We start from the raw sequence: 21,968 nt of genomic DNA on the forward strand, positions 1-21,968 counted from the left end.
ACCAGGTACAGATGGCTTGACAGCGGTTTACTATAAAAACTTACAGTTAGAAATGGTAGAACCTCTTAGAGAATTATTTAATATGATTCAAACGGAAGGTAAAGTCCCTCCATCTTGGAAGACAGCGTTTATATCTTTGATACCCAAAGAAGATCAAGATACTACTCAACCCAAAAATTATAGACCTATTTCATTACTGAATGTAGATTATAAAATTTTTACTAAAATATTAGCAAATAGGTTAATGTTGGTCACTCAACAATTGATACATACGGACCAAACAGGTTTTATACAAGGGAGACAGATGAAAAGTAATGTTAGATTAATTATTAATGCATTAGAATATTTGGGAAAGAACAACCAGATCCCTGCTGCGTTTATATTTTTGGATGCTGAGAAGGCCTTTGATCGAGTTAACTGGCAATTTCTGTTGAAGATACTGCAAAAAATGCAGATAGGAGATAATTTTTTTACAGTCAATTAAAGCAATATACCAACAGCAAACAGCACAAATCATAGTCAATGGAAGTCTAACAGACTCTTTTCAAATTGGAAAAGGTACAAGACAGGGCTGTCCTTTGTCCCCATTATTGTTTATTATAACTTTGGAAGTATTGTTGAATAAAATACGGGGCTTGGATGGTTTAAAAGGGATCAAGATTAGGCAGCAAGAATATAGAGTCCGCGCTTTTGCGGATGATTTGGTCATAATATTGGAACAACCGCAGGAATCCAGTATGGTTTTAATGAATACGATTAATCAATATGGTCAAGTGTCGGGCTTTAAAATAAACTTAGGAAAAACCAAAATATTAGCTATAAATATGAATATTAAACAAAAGGAAGAATTAGGAGTGATGCTAGGATGTGAGGTAGTTAAAAAAGTCAAATATCTTGGAGTTAACATTTTAACTTCAAATGGGAAATTATATAAGCATAATTATGAACCACTTTGGCATAGCATACAGACAGAGATGAAAAAATGGGAGAAATTGCACTTATCTTTGCTGGGTAGGATAGCGGCAGTGAAAATGAACATTTTACCAAAATTTTTATTTCTCTTCCAAATGTTACCTATACTTAAAAAAGATGCGAACCTTTTAGAATGGCAGAAGGGTATCAACAAATTTGTGTGGGCAGGAAAGAAGCCGAGGGTAAAGATGAAAATAATGCAAGATGTACGTGAGAGAGGAGGATTGAAACTACCTAATTTAAAACTATATTATGATGCAGTGGCATTATCTGTAATTAGTGATTGGATTCACTTAACCAATGATAGAATATTGAACATTGAGGGACACGATCTGGTATTTGGTTGGCATGCTTACCTGTTATTCAACAAAAAATTGGATAAGAACTTTAAAAGTCATATTTTAAGAAATGCTTTATTGCGGGTCTGGAAGAAATATCAATATAAATTAAATGACAAGATACCCATGTGGGCAATTCCTAGACACGCAATTGAAAATATGAATACAGCACAAAAACATGACAGAATTACCTACAGACAGCTTCTTACCTCGGAAAGGGGGGTATTACAATTAAAATCTTTAGAGGTATTAAAAGAGGAGAAGGTAGTTCAAACATGGTTCCAGTATGGGCAATTACAGGCTAGGTGGAAAATAGATCAAAAAATTGGTTTTATTCAAGTTGAGGATAATCTGTTTAAACAAATAAGAGATCAAAGCTTAATGCATATAAAGAGGATATATAATGTATTAATACAGATGGATTCGGAAACAGAATTAGTTAAAGATTGTATGATAAAATGGGCTCAAAATATTGAGGAACCAATAATGTTGGATACATGGGAAAGAATCTGGGTAAGAAATGTGAAATTTACACAAGCTCAAAATCTGAGAGAAAATTTTTACAAGATGTTCTATAGATGGCATTTAGATCCTAAAAAGTTGGCTTCTATGTATCCGAATGTACAGCCTAAATGTTGGAGGTGTGGTTCTCTCGATGCTACATACTATCATATATGGTGGACCTGCCAAAAGGTTAAGGCATTTTGGATAAAAATATGGTGGGTCATGCAAAATGTTTTTAAAAGAAGGATAAAGTTTAGTCCTCAGTTATTTTTACTAGGTATATGTACTGACTTTACAGTGGTAGAGACCAATTTGATTCTGCACCTGATAACTGCAGCAAGACTGTTGGTGGCGCAATATTGGAAGAAGGAAGACTTGCCTACAATCCAAGAATGGACATTGAAAGTAACAAACTTAGCTGAAATGGCTAAAATATCGGCATATCTCAAAGATCATTCAAATGAGAGATATAAACGAGACTGGAAAAAATGGATTGACTATATACAAAATAAACACGGGACTAAGAAATTCCAGTTAGCCTATGCTTAAGATCAGAAATGATTTAAACTGTTAAAAGTCAGTTCAGTAAGAAGAAGCTAAGGTCAATCTAGAATGTCATTAATTTCTTTATTTCTTTTTTCTCAATAGATTTTAGACTGTGTTAGTTAAAAATCCATACCGTGTACGGGTTCTGGGAAGTCGGGGGGGGGGGAAGGAGGAGGGGGGGTGGGGGGGAGGGAGGGAGGGGTACACACAACAAAAAAAAATGTACTTCAATGTCTTAATGATTGACAAATGATGACATATTTGGGTTTTTTTTAAAGAAAAATAAAAAAGTTCTGTTTATAGGAGACAAGTATGACCTGGATGATTGAGAATCTAGACTGACATTTACACAATTTAAATATTTTTATGATTTACTATTTTTTTTAATGTACATATATCCTTGATAGTTTTTTTTTGGTTATTTTATAATTGTTGCACCTGAGGGAGATGGGTGGTTAAGAAATGCAAAATATAATAAACAAACAAATAAATAGGTCATTTTGCCATTATAATTTTTTTTGGATATGAATGAAGGACTATGAATCTGTTACTGTTGTTATAGTTTAATAATATGAAGTGAGCTAGCCTTAATTCTAGGACAAAGAGGGATAACATACTGTGTAATATTTTAAAAAATTGGCAATAATGGAAGAAGAGGAAAGAAACATGCTTGTAGGAAAGAAGTAAGAGTTATTTTTAATGCATTTCTCTGCTCTTTAATCCAGCACCTGAGAAATAATTGGTGCTCTGAGAATTAGAATGATAATTTTAATGATAATAATAACTGAAGTGCAAGGTGTGGATCTCTTAGGATTAGTAACTCACAGAATCTTAGCTAGAATTGTATTTGCTAAAAATTGGGAAAATGAGAAAATACCCACACAGGAGGAAGTTATTCACAAAATAATGGAATGTGCTGAAATGAGTAAATTGACATTTGAAATTAGAGAGAACAGGAAGATAAACAATTTTATAAGATATGCGATCTATTTTATCAGTAGTTAGATAAAAAAAAACATGGAAATGAAAGATGTTAGAGAATGTTATAAATACAAGAATAATAGAATGATACAGAATATAACATAAAGATATATTATTATTGGATAGATTCAAGATGATGTAATGAAATGCTATAATATAAATGAATTCAATACCTAGAATATCTCATTTAAAATGAAGGAATAATAGTGACAATCAAATAAATGAAGTACATTGATAATAATGTATACAAATATATTTGATTTGATAATATGTCAATTCATATAAATAAGTTATGACTATGTAAAGAATGCACAAAAACCTTGTAACCAATTGACACACTGTATGTAATTGAAGATAGCTTTATGTTTAATGTTTTGTTTGTCAATGTCTGTCTAAAAATAAAAACATTTTATTAAAAAAAAGTAACTCACAGAATCTTTCCACAGCAACACCTTTGCCAAGAATATTGGACGGCATGGACACAGTATTCAGCATTCAGGATGTGTTGATAACCCTTATATGGGTCTTGAATGTATGAAAAAATAGCATATGAAAGTTGCTCTTCAGTTGATGCTTCATAATCATCATCATCTTCCTCCTTCCCCTCCCCCCTCCTCCTCCATTTACTGTATTTTGAAACAAGTTTTTTTATGAGCAACATACATATTAGTGCTTCTACAGTAATGCAATTTAGCAGCAGACAGAACTACTACTTCTCCTCCTCCCTTCTCCCTCCTCCTTTCTCCTCCATTTATTTTGAAACAAGACTTTTATGAGCAACACACATATCAATGGCTTCTATCTCGTGCAATTTTGTAGTGGACAGAACCTATAGTGGTCAATTGCTTCTCTTCTGTCCCATCTGCTCTAGTTGACACTCAGATACTTCTGAAGCATGATTTTCCATTCATACACTTGTATATTCTGAGTCTTGTCTCCTTTTTCTAAGCTCAGCATGGCAACTTCAGCTAAACTAATAATAATTATGGTATTTTGTGGTAAATATTCTGAATCTAATAAAATCTTGTACAATCCATACCCAGATAACACTCTGAATATTATCAACAATCATGAAGAAAAAAAGTCTTAAACTAATTCTGCTTGCAAGCTATCATCTCTTTAAATGCAAACTTAGTTTCACCTATTTTCCCCTGCAGCTTACATTTAGCACGCAATTTTGTAGAGCTTATAGGGAACCATCCAGTTCATTACAGCTAATTCCCTATTCCCCACCAAAACTATCTAATTATTTTATAAGCCCCACCCATCAAGGAATTGTCTGAAGTGGCTCATGCAATTACCAGGGTGAGTGCAGCTGCAGAGATGCAGTAAACTCCTTGTCTGGTAGCCCTCTACAAGTAACAGTTGTATCACACCTCACGCTTGAAAGAGTTGTACATTGGTTGCATAGGAAGTCTTTCAGAATCATATGCCAGATATTTTCTCCTGTCAAATCACACAAACACAGCACAATTTATGCCCGCTTTCCCTTATTCCTCGTGTCTTACACACAAACTGGATCTATTAAACCCCCACTGTAGAATTAGTCTCCCCACTCCTCTCTAAGCATTTAGAAAAAGAGATAAAAGAGCTTAATGGACACAAATGGATACTTTATAGTTGTTTCTTTAAGTCAAGAATCAAGCGTTAAATGGAGGGATTTTCCAATCTAAGTGTGATCATTAAGTCATGATTGAATTAAAGTCATAATCTTATTGAAGAATAAACAATAAAAAAGAATCATCTGGTTGCTGCATAATTGAAAGAAGATGCAATTTGCTTCTCTGATTTATTTCTAACCGTTATCTGAATCATGATTAAATCTGCTATTATGAGAATGGGTATTTTAGAATTAAGTATGGCTATAACCCAAACTAAGCTAATGATAGCGCTTCAGATTTCTGTTCAACTAAGATGTTACAATAGCCAACTTCTCCATGTATGGGCAAAATGAATCTGTCCTTCCAGCCTTGCTCACAATCTTGCTCATAGTCTTGGTTCACAGTTTGCAATATTCCCACGAATATGCCGCCTTCTGTGAATCAGGGGGTGTCTGGCCACAGTTCTGGTGAGAGATTAATGATCTGAGAATGGCCTGGATCCCATGTCAGGAAAAGAGAATGCGCTTATGCCCATGAAGCTTTTCTTTTTTGGTAAATTGCTGAAGTATGAGAGGCTTCCGTTCCTTGCTGGCATATTTTGTATTCTGCCCAGAGAAACAATCATATCAGGTTCAGGAAGGCAAGTAGTGGGAAGGGCAAGGAAACAGGAACTGTCTCTACGGATGTCCTCCTGGGAGGGAAGTCAGCCACCTTCTGGAACAAACAGAAAGGCTGAAAACAGTGAAGCCAATTTCAACCAAGGTTCACAGCAAAGTATCTACTTCATCAATTAGGGAAAACAATGATGGTTCCAAAGCCAAGACCCAACTGAGTGCTCTTCTGTTTTAGAAATCAAGTGGGGATGTCAGACAGGCCAACATTCAGTAGTTGTGGTAGGAGGTTTATGTCATCATAAAATTAAGGTTTGTTTTTAATTGGTGATGCCATAATAGTTTGGACTTTGAGTTTCAAAATGCAAAACATGTCAAAATGCAAAACATTCACTTATTTAGTTTAAATCTTATTCTTTTTATGCATTTTGCATTGGAAGAGACAGCTATTTGTATATTCTGGGGAGTAGGAATATAACTAAAGGAAGGATTAGTGAAATAACTTATTGAATCAGAAAGAAAGTTTATTAAAGGAACTATGTGGAGGTTAAGGAAGAGCTTGGCTCTTAGCTAACAACATCCTTTCAGGTGAAAATCAAGAGAACAAGTATGCTTGTGAAAACAAAGATAGGTAGAAACATCTTGAGGTTATCCCAAAAGAATGGGTAGATGAAGAGACAAAGGAGAAAATGCTTAGTGTGACATACTCTTTGTCCAAGGTAGTCCAGATAAGAAGCACCAACCATAAGTATCAACACTTTCTTGTAAGGTTGAGTAACAGAATCCTGTAGTAAGTACATCTCTCCCTCCTCAGATTACCATCCAGAAAGCGAGGAAAGGCTCCTTTTTAGATATTTAGCATGCTGCCATTCCTTCTGAGGACTAAGCTGCCTCTCGTCTGACCATCAAGCAGCATATAAATAATGTTAACAACTCAGTTGAGGAAATACAATCATGGCAATTAACACCTGTATGTAATTCCAGTCATCAGATCAATCCGTCACCATTGACAAAATCACTATTGGTCAACTGCCAAATACCACTTTACTTGGGACAGTTTACATCTTGTGATGCATTTAACAACAAAATTTGCCTATCCCAGATCCTTGGGAAAGACTTGATAGATGGATAAAAATGCCAAAACCATTCTAAACATCTATCCAACTGCGCAACCAGCAAAAATAATAATACTTTCCAGGTGTCCCTTGTGATCAGTAGGTTTTGAAGTGCTAACAATCCATGTCATTACGCTCGTACATTCTGCAGGTACAACATTGGGTCCCACAAAAATGAATAATGTGCTAGATGTGTCCTGTATGTCTGTAAGTATATTTATCTCTGAACCTAAGTCCTTTCCTAAAGCAGTAGTTTCGATGACTATTTCTAGAGAGAATATTGATGGAAAGCTAGAATACTCTTTAAGAAAGTCAATAATTGCTGAAAGAAAGAAAATAATGAATAAACATAAGCAACTGATGTAGTAGTTTAAGATGATGGATTAGGAGTTAATAGAGTAAAGTTCTATACCCACAGACGTAGAAACTCACTGGATAGTTTGGACCAGTAACTCTCTTTCAACTCACTGGGTTATTGTTAGGAAAAATAGAAAGAGGGAACACTGTGTATGCTATATATACTGAATAAAAGGTAGAATAAAGCTAATAAATAAAAGCAGACCCACTGAACAATACTGAGCTTGAATTCTTACATTGAATTCCTACAAGATACCTGTAAACATGCAGCTTTTAACATTGGAATAATGGTTAATTATGCTTTATGTATCTTCATATAATAATGCTTGTACAATATAATAAAATTATGAGATCGAGTCTGTATCCGGATAATGACTTCTATTGTAATTGCAATCAAAAGCCACTGTAGAATTTGTATACTTATTTATTTATTAAATGTGCTTGCTGCCATCTTGCCACAAGGTGTCCCCAGTGGATTTTTCCTGATAAGAAAAAGAAATAGGAATAGTGGCTGGAAAAAAAAATGCTGCAGTTAGTCCCCACCATAAAACTCTGTGAATGAAGTGTGACAGATGCATAATAAAGGCTTCATCTAAAATATATTATATGCTTTTCCATTATATGTTTGTTGATACTAAGCATTGTTCCTAAATGATAGATTCAGGTCTTGGCCAGCCCCATCTCTACCCTGTGTTCTATGCCTCTATATTTGAATATTAAAGTAAATAAGTTCCAGGCATGTTGTTTTCTTGAAGTGACCATTCTGCTCGCTTCCTTACTCTTAGCTGCTTTTCTCATTCTCTTTATATCAGTTGTCATCTCCAATTCATTTTTATTTTTACAATTCTCTTGGCATTTCCTTTTTTATTCCTTTCCTCACTTTTGTGTTGGGCCCTTAATTTTCCTTTTCTCTGAAGTTATAAATACTAGTGGTTCTGAGTGGACTTTTGCTCTGCTTCCAGAGGCTCTGGGAAAATTCCTCTCTCATGGGTATGTCTTCCTATGCGGGGGGGACAGTCATAATCTCACATGAGAGGTGTCAGTTGCTGTTTCACTTAGTAACCAAGAAAGAAACCACTTAACTCCATTTTGCAGAATTAGGAGTACTTTTACTGATTACAAGTAAATAGAAGCTAAGCAAAGCTGGATCTGAGGAAAAGCGCATGAAAGCATTCAATATCAATACATGACCCATTCCCCTCCCCTTGGTAACCCCAGTCCATAATCTACATGGGGCAGCCTTTGAAGAGTATTCGGAGACTACAACTCTTCCAGAATGCAGTCGCGTGAGCGATTGTGGGTGTACCGAGGTGCACGTTACACCTATCCTCCGTGAGCTGCACTGGCTACCGATCGGTCTCCGGATACGCTTCAAAGTGCTAGTCGTAACTTATAAAGCCCTTCATGGTATTGGACCTGGGTACTTGAGAGACCGCCTGCTGCCAATTACCTCCCATAGACCCGTTAGATCACACAGGGTCGGCCTTCTCTGGGTTCCGTCTACTAGCCAATGCCATCTGGCTACCACCCGGGGGAGGGCCTTCTCTGTAGCAGCTCCAGCCCTTTGGAATGAACTCCCTGTGGAGATTCGGACCCTCACCTCTCTCCAGGCCTTCCGGAAAGCCGTCAAAACCTGGCTGTGCTGGCAGGCCTGGGGTTGATGAGTTCCCCTCCCCTCTCGACTTGTTTGGCTGTATGACTCTTGTGTATTTTAATTACGTGTATTGTGTTTGTATCCCCTTTTCCCCTTTTGAGTTGTTCACCGCCCTGAGTCCCTCCCGGAGAAGGGCGGCATACAAATAAACTAAACTAAACTAAAATTAAATCAAATAATCCAATCCAATATCTCCACAGTTGTCAGGTGGGAGACATCTTCAAAAATCATCATCAGGTTGGTATCCCGGGCAGTTGGCCTTGGCAAGAACCTCCCCTCCTTTCCACATGCGTAAACGATGGTGAGAATAATTCCCAATTAACAGTCCTCCTGTACAGATTATTTCCCTCACCCAAATACCATGCCCTCCCTCCCCGTTTCAATGGCAGCCGAAAAGCAAGCAGCAAAACAGAGGCTGACAAGAGGACACTTTCTGATGGTAGGGGGTCTCCTTATTCCTCAGTATATCTGCAGGAACTCGACTTTACTATTCTGAGAGGAGATGGCCTTGGCAGCTTTTAGAGAGATCCAGGGAGGACTCTTGGTTTCTAAGGCTTCATTTAGGACTGGGAAAGCAACCAACAGTAGAAGTAACACAGAAGTAGAAATCATTTGTCCTACAATGGCACTTGGGAATATCTGTACACAGGCAGGTAAAAGGATGGAGCAGCTAGAAATTATCTTCATATTAAGTGACTCCTTTAAAACACGTGGCTCTCCAGATTATTGTTAGAGTCTACCTCCCAAAAGTCCCACTCAACATAATAAAAGATGAGAGCTAAATGCTAAAAACATATGGATAGTCACAAGCAATTAAGTTATCAGAAGTTTGAAAATGGTATGCAACTTCTCCTAGACCTCATTTGCACTGATCTAGCCAATGGAAGGGCATTGAACATCATGGAACTCATTGCTGTTGAAGCCAATGTTGAAGAGACGTGCAGAGCAACACATTTGAGATTCAGGTATGGCCCATCCCTGTGTGTTATGAACTTGTTTATTTTTTTAAAAAAACATCTCTCTACACAAGCATAGGCAGCAATCATGAACAACATTTTTAATATTTGGACAACAAGGTTGGATGTGATAGTGATATAATGATATCACCTGAAGAGATGTTCTTGCCCTTTGGGTGGGCTAATTTTCATAGAAGTTGTAACGGGAAAGCTGTATGGGCGCTGAAGATAAATTGTGAGTGAGTTAGCACCTTTTCAAACTAACAAATGTTATTAACAGCATAATATTTCATGAATTCCAGGCATATGATTAAGACAATTACAATTCATAAAGGAGTATTTTTTTAAATATTTGTTAGACTGAGCAGGTGCTACTGGACTATCTAATTTATATAGTGACTTAAGCCTCACACATTTTACATTCCTACTGAAAAACAGGGAGAATGGATCAAGTATCAGCAGCCTAACATGTCACAAAAATAATTGGTTGGGTTACCTGTTATCTTCAGGCCACATAGTACGCGTTGTTGTCTTAAACAAAATGTCCTGATTTTCCCCATTACTATTAGTTGAGAATGTCCACCAAAATAATAGAGGGAGGGAGGGAGGGAGGGAGGGAGGGAGGGAGGGAAGGAAGGAAGGAAGGAAGGAAGGAAGGAAGGAAGGAAGGAAGGAAAGAAAGTAGGTTGTGTTTAGGCTCAATCTAATTGCCTTTTTACTGAGGTAGAATGGGGCATTTAGTACCCTGCATAAATATGAATACATAGACAGAGATATTTACATACTTTCATATATACATACAAACAATGTAGGATCATTATATTAAGAATCATGTCATCTAGAGTAAATGGAACAGGGAAAACAAAGATTCAAAGTACAACTTAAATTTTCTATTTGATCTTAAGCAGGCATACTAATGTAGCAACACAACACCCTCTTGTGGAATGATTATATACCAAAGGCTTAAAAGTCAATAAAGCTACTTCAGTGACTACATAAGCATCACTCCATAGTGTGATCTTAGCAGCAGTATATAAAACTGTTTTAGCTATGTGATTTCTTATTGCAACTGCCTAATCTCTGATCTGCCCCCCCCCCCATTCTCCACCTTTTCTTATGCTATTCTGGTCCCACCACTCTGCTGGCTTGCCATCATTCTCTTTTCATTTTAGTCCTTCTCTGTCCTACTCAGATGACTTGTCTTGCTCTAAGAGCAGAGTAATTTATCCATTTACAAGCATCCACCCACTTTGACATTATGATAAGTGGATAAATGATGATCTTAGAGTTCAGCACCATTACTTTCTCCATAAAACCCGTAGTGATTTACAATATAAATAATTAGCAAGGAATCTCTGTTCTTAGCTCCTCCAAAAAAGAGGAAAATGATTCTGTAGTATATATAGACCATATTTTATTAGAATCACTAGCTTTTTAAAGAAACTTTAAAAGTTTGTAAAACTTTAAAAATTCTTTAAGGATACAAGTCTACAGTTAAGATAACATAAGATCTTATTGTATACTGATTTCATGTTTCCAGAGAAGGAGGAGTCCCATATAAATATTCTGCATTGCTCCTGTCCTATATTTCTATTGATAATTCATTTCTGTATCTGAATAAATAGGTGGCAAGTCTTTAGTCAAAATCTGGCTTTAAAATATCAGTGCAATAAGTGCAATAAAAGGCAATAAATAAGGAGTGAGAAATAGGAATATAAGTTGGCACTGAATAATAGGGAGATAGATAGATAGATAGATAGATAGATAGATAGATAGATAGATAGATAGATAGATAGATAGAAGGTGGATGCCAGGCAGAAAATGCTCATCTCTTAGATAGAGCCCTTTCACACAAGGGACTCACAGCAGTGGTGGCATTCAATTTTTTTTGCTACCGGTTCTGTGGGTTTGGCTTGGTGGGCATGGCAGGTGAAGGACACTGTACAATCTCCATTCCCACTCCACTCCAGGGGAAAGTTACTGCAAAATCCCCATTCACTCCCAATCAGCTGGGGTTTGGGAGCCAGAGAATAGATGGAGGCCGGGACAGTCAGAGATGGTATTTAGTGGTTCTCTAAACTACTCAAAATTTCCACTACTGGTTCTCCAGAACTGGTCAGAACCTACTGAATACCACCTCTGACCCACAGTATGTCTCTCCTGCTGGACCTGATAGGTTGGGTAGATGTATTGGGGAAGAGGTGGCTCCTTAGATAACCTCAGACATTTGATCAAAACTATTTTCCAGTACTATTTTGTAACATGTTGGGAGAAAAAGGATAAGATTAAAAAAAACCTCACCCAGTCTTTCCATAACAATGATAATCCAGCCTGGCTGAAGAGAAAGAATGCTGCTTGTACTTGTTTAGACCTGCATTTAGACCTTTGTGGTAGATCTGCTAGCACGTATGTTAGCCTGTTGCCTGAGGAAGTCCACTTAATTTGTCTAATAATGAGGCTGGCTGTACATGCTTTTCCATTTAGCATTGAGATGAGCAGTCTGGTGTGGTCCAGACGTTTTGAACGTCAACTTCCATTGGCTTGAGTCAGTCTAGCTGTTAATAAGACACAATCCAAAACATCTGGAGTATATAGGTAAGTCTAGGGGGCAGTGCTCATCTCTGTTGCTTAGTCAAAGGAGCCAGGGTTGTCCAAAGATACTTCCATGGTCATGTGGTCAGCATGACTATACAGAGGCACATAGAATGCTGTTACTTTCCCAGCGATAATGGTACCTATTTATCTGCTCACATTTGCATGCTTTCAAACTGCCATGGAGACAGACCCTGGAGCAAGTAAAGGGAGTTCATCCCAGTACATGGAGTTAGGATTCAAACCCAGGCTGTCAGCTTTCCAACTGATACTCGGAGTCTTTAACCATTGAGCCATTGTGTTCTCTTAACTGGAACATATCAAGTAGCTTTTCTCTGAACTCAGTAATTCTAATTGCATCCACATGTGATATAAAATGTAGGCTCCATACTAATTTTAACCACGTAAACCAGTTTTAGAGATAGGTTTGTAATTATTCATGGATGTGAAATATAAAGAAGGCAAGAGGAATTACCAGGCAAAAATCTTCTGTTTCCAGATTTGCAATTATATTTGGCACTGCCATAGAGAGTTGCCAGACTAAGACTGCAGGTGGAGAGAGCAATGGCAGAGATAAAGGAAAATGAAAAGAAGGAGCAAAAGGTACATTTGTTCTTTGTGTGTCCCCCAACTCCCTTGTGCTATATGGTACTTATGCCTAGCAATCTAATGGCCTTGATATTACTCTTTCACCTCTTGTTCTCTAGTTTCCTAAACCAGTATATACCAGTATACCAGTATCTCTATTGTTTCTGCTCTGTTTCTTTTGCCAATACACCCTTTACTTTGTTCTTATTATGGAATGACACTATATGATGCTCTTGTCCATATTCTTTGTACTGCTTTCAGATCATGTGCTCACTGAGTGTAGGCATTTGCAACTTAAATGTAAAAATAATCTATTAATTTTGAATATAATTGAAGTTATATAAGCATTCTGAGAAATTTTCACTATCATCCTGCTAAATGTAAAGAAATATACACTCAGATATCATCTAAAGTTGTTCTAAGGTTTATGAAAGAAATCCCAAAGGTGCTTTTTCAAGAGGCAACTGGACTTCCTTGTTTTTCTTTGAAATCATTTCACTTCTCATCCAAGAACCTCTTCAGCTTCTTGGCTTTTTGGATATGAAGTGAAATGTCTTCAAAGAAAAACAAGGAAGTCTAGTTGCCTCTTGAAAAAATGCCTTTGGGACAACTATGACCTGGATGACTGAGAATATCCATAGACATTTGTGAAAGGAAGTTTGGCCAAACTTTGTCGAAGACTAGAGGAAAGTATCTGTGAACTACAAGTCCCAACCATCTCACTATTGTCCATACTGAATGAGGCTGATGGGAATTTCAATTCAGCATCCTTTGAAGGCCCATAAGTTCCTCATTATCACCTTTCCTCAATTCCCCATAAGTTGATACAATTGTTAAATATGTTTTTAGGCAGAATTAAGTTGCTCTGATTGTGATTATAAGAATAATAATATGCCAGTGGAAGATCCTCTATAGCCCCAGTATTCAAACTGTGTTCCATGCCAATTTCTCCTTACATTGAACTAAATGTATTGATAAAACAATAATTGTAACATTTTGTTCAAATTAAATGTATTTATAGCACAAAAGTTTATTTATTAATGGTTCCATTAATTTTTCATATGGATACGAGTTCCCTGGGTATTTCAACTTCGGAGACCATTCCTCTATAGGATAGCATTGGTCTCTGAAAATAGCATGTTTGCTTGCACTATATTATCAGTGTCTGGTGCCCAGAGCCTGTTACCAATTCATTTTAGTTCTATTCAACATGCAGAATCTTTTTCCTTTTTTTTTCATTACTGTATGGGCCTCTTTTTATTTGTCTTTTCTCTCTATTGTTCTTCCTGTCACCGAATGTCATTCATTTTGTAAAGATGTCTGGCTTAGAGCTTATATACTATGGGGCAAGTAAAGCCTACCTGTCAATGCTGATCCAGTCACTTTTGCTCAGTCATGTGACAAAGTTGGGGACTTTTAGAGGAGGGAAAAGTTAAAACTTTTTTCTTTTTTTGCTGCAGAGTACCCAGCAACAACGGGAGAACGTATCTTCAGCGGATCCTTCCACTGTGGCAAGTTTGCTGCTTCATAAATTCATAACAATATTGTTTTCTTCCTAGGTGGTTGGAAAAAACCCCAGCTCCTGAAATCTGAGGATGTCAGCAGCTAGAGGCCAACTGTTAGGTTCCTCCTTTAAAAAAAAAAGTATTGGTGTTCTAAAGAAACACCTGAATGCATGGTGATATTAGGCTGTTTTGCAAGCATGCATCTAACATTTAGAAACATGTTAGTGAAGCCATCTATAATATCCTGATTTCTTCTTTCTGAACTTCTGCACTTGGAGAAACATACATTCAGCTTGAATATGAAAAGGTGTCCTGTTTGAAAGGAAGCTTGGAAATAAGAATTTTCTTGCACATTTATGTCTCAATGCTGTTTGATTTTTATAGGAAGTGTGTAATTTGGTTCTTAGGATGAAGTGTGGCTTGTTTTAATTAAACGACAAGATGCTTGGATGCTTCTTTAAATATAGATTAATATTAGATTAATCTCTTCTCAGAATATGTTTTTTCTCTCTACTAAAACACTTTGAACTTGGCCAAGAATTTACAGTTTTGAAAAAAATTCAAGAGCCAGAAATTTACCATAACCATTGCATCCTATCATTTTGTTGCAGGAATTGTTCAGAAAAAGGTTAAAGTATTTAGAACCCTTGTGATCCTATTACTAATAAAACCCTGTAATAGATTATTTCTAAATATGTTAAAAGGAACTGTACAATGTGTTGACCTGCAGGCATAAATGGTGGTATGGCTATTGCTCTATATTATATTAATGAAAGGATGTTATTTTAAGTTTGTCAGAAAGTAATTATATTTGGTTTATGTTCGGTTGAATTATTCTGAACTGAATTGCACTGTGGATGAATACCCTGAAAAATGAATAATTGTTAAGGAATAATGCAAATTATACATGGTGCATATAGAATAATATGTGGAATGCCTTATTGATAATGATTAGAAAAGCAGAGCCAAGTGCTCAGTCAAACAGAACATAAGAATTTCCAGACTCTTCAGATCTCTAGTATAGCACAATGATAGCTTACATATTTTCCATTGGATTTGTATATTTAATATGGAAAATGCTTGTACATCTCAAACCTTTACACGTTGTAACAAGTCAACTTTATTTACTTATTATATATATTAACTTAATAGATTTCTATCCATATAACTCCCAGCCCAGCCAGCTCATAACTGTGATTTTTTAAAAAGACAATGGTTGGTTTCATAGATAGTGCTAAACCATATGGTAGTTTATTTGGTTTTGGTTTAATGTATTATGGGATATACTAAATTTGTACTTTTTTAATGATTTAAACTCAACCATAATGAACAAACCATGGCTTAGCACAATGTATGACTCCAAACCATAGAGCTTGATTAAGAGCTAAATGAGGCATCTGCTTTTATGAACATTGTAATTATAGACAGTTACAATTGATAACCATACCTATCTAACAATTAACAATGTAGTAACCAACATTATCTAAATGGAAGCTTCTAAATAGAAGCTTCTAAGTCCAGATGTCAGATTTCAATTTATGGGTAGGAAAATAATTCATGGCATTGCCACCCAAATGCTTTCAATAAAATCCAGCACACAGCAGAAGTAACCAGCAAAAGGAGTCCCTTCAGGAAAAGTGAGGGCTAGAATCATCTTTATGTTAGTCTTCCCCAACCTAGCATTCTTTTCATATATAGGAACCAGAATTATTCAGACAGCATGCAGAGTTCCAAGAACTGTCTTCCAAAAATATCTGGATTGTGAGATTTTTGTAGAAGGCATTAGCAACTTACTGCATCCTAATTTCAGAGTAGTTTCAGTGTATTTTTCAAAAAATAAAAAAAGAGAAGAGAGCATGGCTTTGTACCCTTTGCTATGCTGTTTGCTTGCAGCAGCCTCTTTGGATTAAAATGTGCAGTTCAGAATGAAATATGCTTTTGCTTTTATTGGAATATGGATTGTGAAAATGTGAAGCATGTTAAAAATAACGAGAAACTAATAAGACATGTAGATAATATATATTTAAACTATTAAAGTATAATACAATGTAATCATTGTCTTTCTTTTAAACAGCCAGCAATGGGTGATTGGAGTTTTTTAGGGAACATCTTAGAAGAGGTGAATGAACACTCCACTGTCATTGGGAGAGTGTGGCTCACGGTACTCTTCATTTTCCGAATCCTGATCTTAGGAACTGCAGCAGAATTTGTATGGGGTGATGAACAGTCAGACTTTGTTTGCAACACTCAGCAACCAGGTTGTGAGAATGTGTGTTATGATGAGGCCTTCCCTATCTCTCATATCCGTCTGTGGGTCCTCCAAATCATCTTTGTCTCCACTCCTTCGCTGGTATATTTGGGCCATGCTGCCCACTATGTGAAGGTGCAACAGAAAAGGAAAGAACGGAAAGAAGCTGAAAGAGCTCAGCAAAGAAAAGGAGAGGAAGAAAACTCACCCCTTGACCAAGATGACGGCAACTCTGTTTCTTTGAAGGATACAAGCCACAGAGGGATCAAAAAGTTCCATCTTGAGGGAACCATTCTGAGAACTTATATCTGTCACATCTTTTTTAAGACCCTCTTTGAAGTTGGGTTTATAGTGGGTCAATACTTTCTGTATGGCTTCCGAATCTATCCTCTCTACCGCTGTGGCAGATGGCCTTGCCCCAACATTGTAGACTGTTTTACATCCAGGCCTACTGAGAAGACTGTTTTTATCATGTTCATGTTGGCTGTGGCATCAGTATCCCTTTTCCTCAATCTTGTAGAGATCAGTCACTTGGGTCTCAAGAAAATCTTGAATGCTTTCAAAAAACCAGCGGAACAACAACCTGTGGAAATGCCAGAGACTCACCTTCATTCTATTGCTGTTTCATCTATCCAAAAAGCCAAAGGGTATAAATTGCTAGAGGAGGAAGGGAAGCAAGAATTCCATTACTTTCCTTTGACAGAAGTAGGAGTAGAAAGTTCATTGCATGACATGGAAGAGAAGATTAGCATGGAACACCTGAAAGACCTCTCCAGGACATTTAATGAACAACTGCATTCCTACACACACATAGACCAACTGGACAAGGAGAAAGGAGAAACAGGGGAGGAATCAGAAGAGAAAGAAGCTGAGGAAGCTGAACCACAAAGGTTAGAACTGTTAACGGAGACAACAGAAAAACAAGTAGAAGAAAAGCCCATGGAGAACGAGTTAGAACCATCACAGCAGAACTTGCCACTATCATCTGCTGATGTGACAACTGACACAAGACCCCTTAGCAGATTAAGCAAAGGCAGCAGTCGGGCTCGGTCTGATGACCTTACTGTATGAGTAGTGAGCCAAAGAGTCCACCCCCTACACTTACATATATACACACCTCAGATGTCTGAAACAAGATGCTAAAGTGGTCATTTTAATATTGTTTCTTAATATTTATCAATGTTTTAGCTAGGAAAAAAGTACTATGAAAGTTAACTGTTTTATCATTATTGTTTTTCATGATGCTGGTACTAGTTATCAGGTTAGTCATGTAATGCAACAATGAAATGAATTCTTCACTTGAAATGATTTCATTACTATAAAATAAAATGCACTATAACAATATTAAGATACACACACAAAAAAACCCCAACCACTGAAAGCAATGAGGAAAACAAATGTAACAACTGTGACTGCAACTGTTTTTATGCTCTCCTTTTCTTCTATCATTTGGGAGGTGTTATTTCTTTGATGGTCATATATAGAGATAAATTGATAGCTTGGGGCTTTCTCCACCTTCCTTGTTGTGGAACATAAATCAGTTACCTTTCAAATGGGGTTTTAATTCATCTCCCAGTGAATGTACAAAAATGTTTGCTTATGGAGACAAATGAGGTTTACTTCTATTATTCAGCATAGTTCACAGGCAACCTAATTAGCTACAGGAGCAATATTGGTGATTGTGTCAGACAAACTGTTGGCATGATCAAAATAATTTTTTGAAGATCTGCTGATTTATTTGTTTGATTGTTTCTCATCATGGGACAGGGACAGATGAAAAACATAACATAAACCCAAATGTGAAAAATATAAATTATTTCATTTGGACTTCTTCTAAAATGTACAGTGTAGTAAGTAGTAAACGCTTGGTTAAATGGATATCTTCAACCACGTGGGAAGTGGCTGTACTGGTGTAACACCTTGCCCACTTTAGCTGTTCCAGTTTTTGGAGAAAGATAGCTTCCTATTAGATTATTAATGATCACATTAGAAATGGAAGAAAATACCGGCATTTTACAGTATGTATTGAAGTGTGCTGCATCTTATTTTCCTCCCTGTAGCTGTAATATATTATGAGCTCCAGGATAAAATGTGAATTTTAATGGTCCAAGATTGTATTATATAATGAAAATGCCATTTGCTTATTATAGGTAGCTGAAGGCTAAATTATCCTTAGCTAAATCATTTTTAGCAAATGGAAAGTAAAAAAAACAAACCAACCCTGAGAATACAGACTTGAGTTATAACTGTATTCCAAAATCCAAATGATACCTTATTCTGCTTTTTGCTAGAGAGCTACATGTTAAAGCTGAAGTCCTAGTAATATATTTCCTTCTGTGCTGATTGCATGGTCTATTTTGCATAGCCCTCAAGTCATTATTCTAGTGGTTTGGACTGATGCAGGACCAGTGCAGAATGAAGCTGGTTGGATGTATTTGGATAGAACCCTTTAAATGTTTTTGTTGAAGCAAACTGAGATTTACTATTCATTATTTTGTTTTCAGCAGTAGCATGGAGATGACCCTATTGTTTGGTAGAGTAAAGGAGTCTCCTTGGCAGCCTTCCTGCTACTTGGGAGAACAGGAAGTAGCAGTAAGGTGACAGAGAATATTATTATGTCCTTCAAGGTCCAATCTCCAATACCAAAATAAGATTCAACAGCCATCTGATAGCTGTGCTCTCTTGCTTTCTCTTCTGCTAGAAATATGTCTTAAAATGATAATGATAGAAACAAAAGCTCTGGGAACCTCCTCAGAAAAAGAAATACATTTATCTGGCAGCCAAAGATATCTGTTTATCTAACAGCAGATTACTAGGATTGAGCAAAAATTTCCAGAGAAATGATTCACAATGTGCAGAGTGATACTAAGTAGTTTTTGATTTAGTAAAACACTTGCTCATTTCCCACTTTCTTAGGAAGGCTACTATGCAAAGAATCCAGCTGCTCTAACAGTCCCAAAACAGATGCTTTTTTCAGCAACCTGCACATTGCAAAACACCTCTTTGAAGATTTTGCACAATCCTCTGAGATACAGATATAGGTATGTGCCTAAGTAGAGAGAAAGAAAATTTGATTTCTTGAAAATGTCCATTTTTATCCTGAGATCTTAAAAAACACCTCTCTCTTATTGGTTTGGTGAAAATATAACTTGCATATGTGTAGCAAATCAAATCATTTTAAGGCAGTGGAGACTAATACCAACAGAAATGTGCAGGTATGCACTTTCATTGGCTCTGTTTTTTCAGCTCTTAGTGGCTCAGCAAATTCTCTCCATTCCGGAAACAATGCAAAGGGAGGTTTAATCCATTTCAGAAAATCCCTTTTGCATAAACTGCCAACACACCCAGAAAGGACCCATAGAATTTTTCAGCAGATTAAAGGCATAAGCACCCAATTCAGAGGTCAGTTGAAGTCAGGGATTTTTCTCCATAATCACTCCCATGATCTGGGATCAGGACATTAAACCTCACCAAATTACAATGCACTCTATTAATATATAGATATCATCCTTTATCATTTCAATCCTGGAAGCAAGAAAGGGGAATCTCCTAAATGAAGCAAAGAAGTTTAAGTACATGTAATGATGATTCATTTTTTTAAAAAAAATATAGTACTATTCTATTAAAATTTTCTAGTAGAATATTCTACTGTTCTTTTATTAATAATACATCTATTATTTCTTGAATTTTGAAACTTGGAAGCCTCAGAAAGGGTTTGAGGACATCAGAATGTTAAACAACAATAGCAACAAAAAATAATCTGATATAATATATAATACATCCAGCTGGAAGTGAGGGAACAGGTAAGAAACACAGCAAATTACATTTGAATTTTCCTTAGATGTCCAAGCTGATTTATTTGATAATGAATTTGTAATCATTTGAACAGGTTTTTTAAAAAAATACAAAAAGATTAAAATAGGAGAAAAAATATTTAGGAGGAAATCAAAAAATAAATGACTAGTTCCATCCATGATATGGACACATTTTTTATTGAAAAATGAGAAAACAACTAGTACTGACAATTTGAAGCTCATAACAATTTGCTGTCCATTACTGTATAATAAGCTTAATAAATAAGTTTTTTAAAATAATGTTTTTACAAAACATTTTAAGTACAACAATAATAAAAAATTAAAAAAGAAAAAGTGCAAAAAAAGAAAGAAAACAAAAAAAAGCAATTTCCCTCTTTATCTCTTCACCTCCTCTTAGTTAGCGAATATAAAACTCTTTACCCTAATCATCATCATCATCATGGTTTTTTACATAAAACAATCTTTCTCTTTAATGCATTCAAACTATCACTATCCTCTTCAGAACTTTATCAAGCCTCTCTGGTAAATCCATTAGGATGACATTATTCCAATTATTGTCTTCAACTGGCATTTTTATTTCCTTCCTAATTTTTAGAGGCTCATCCAACTTTCTTGCACATCTAGTGATACGTTCTTTCCCATTTTGTTTTCCTCAAACACCTCAGTTATGATTCCCCCCCCAATATTTTTCTGTAATGTTTTATGATGTAACATCATCTGGCAACAGGGTGTTCATAAAAATATAATGTAGCTGACAATGTTAATTCAAAGTCTTTTTGCTGTTCCTGAATGCCATTGTAAGCTACTTGTTTCCAATACTGAAAATATTTTTTCTTGTTCACAAAAATGTATTTATTCTTTGTAATTATTGTCAGTCAATATTTAAAATCCAATAGTCCAAGTTTTTCTTAATCGGTTTAAGACTTTTGATAGTCATTACTTAGTCTTGCTTTTTGCTGTTCAGTTTTGAATTCTTAAGGCTTTTAAAGATACAATGTCATTTTTTTTAATATTAAGGATTAAAGGCACTCATGTGTTTTCAGCCTTGACATTTGAAGATGTCTAACTTCTTTAAAGCAGTTTATAAGCAATTTCTGAAGGTGGTTAACAAAAGAAGTTTGAATTTAGTGTCCTTTGAAGGCTTCGGCTGTGGCTGGAGCAAGAATTTCCTGGTTCCACCACCCTCCAGAGACCAATGCCTTGCAGTCCCCTGGTGAGGAGCAACCATATGGAATGCAACCTGGGCAATCTCACATCTTTCTTTTTCCTTCTGTGTCTGAGAGGGTCAAAGAATTCATCAGCTCCTTGTTCTTAATGGCAAATGTCAGCTCTGAAAAATGTCTTCAGTGCACAATTTCTTCCCTGGAAGTGTGTAGTTCAATAAGTAAGTTCAAAAATTAAAGTACTGAGTTTAAAATTAGTTATTGAAAATATAGTTTTTGTTTTTAATATGTTTATGTTATTTTCCTCTCAATTATTTTTATATTATTTTAGTGTTTTTAATTTGCTTTTTGCAAAATGTTGAAGATTTTAAGAAAAAAACATTAATATACAAGAAAGTAATCACAGCAACTGTATAGATCTA

At 36.1% G+C, this 21,968-nt stretch overlaps 1 protein-coding gene across 1 annotated transcript; it reads left to right on the forward strand.

Moving 5' to 3' along the window:
* Window positions 1-16,399: 16,399 nt before the first annotated feature.
* On the forward strand, window positions 16,400-17,654 carry GJA8 (gap junction protein alpha 8). Its single transcript, XM_014076604.2, has one exon. The coding sequence runs from the start codon at window positions 16,401-16,403 to the stop codon at window positions 17,637-17,639; it is 1,239 nt and encodes a 412-aa protein (XP_013932079.1). The 5' UTR covers window position 16,400; the 3' UTR covers window positions 17,640-17,654.
* Window positions 17,655-21,968: the final 4,314 nt, after the last annotated feature.

This window comes from Thamnophis sirtalis, unplaced genomic scaffold (genome assembly GCF_051295495.1).
Source record: "Thamnophis sirtalis isolate CommonGarterSnake01/CBP01778 unplaced genomic scaffold, rThaSir2_p1.2 scaffold_8, whole genome shotgun sequence".
Lineage (NCBI taxonomy): Eukaryota > Metazoa > Chordata > Lepidosauria > Squamata > Natricidae > Thamnophis > Thamnophis sirtalis.

Bases quoted from the DNA above. Each gene is read 5' to 3' on its own strand.
- GJA8 (XM_014076604.2), top strand. From the start codon at position 16,401: ATGGGTGATTGGAGTTTTTTAGGGAACATCTTAGAAGAGGTGAATGAA.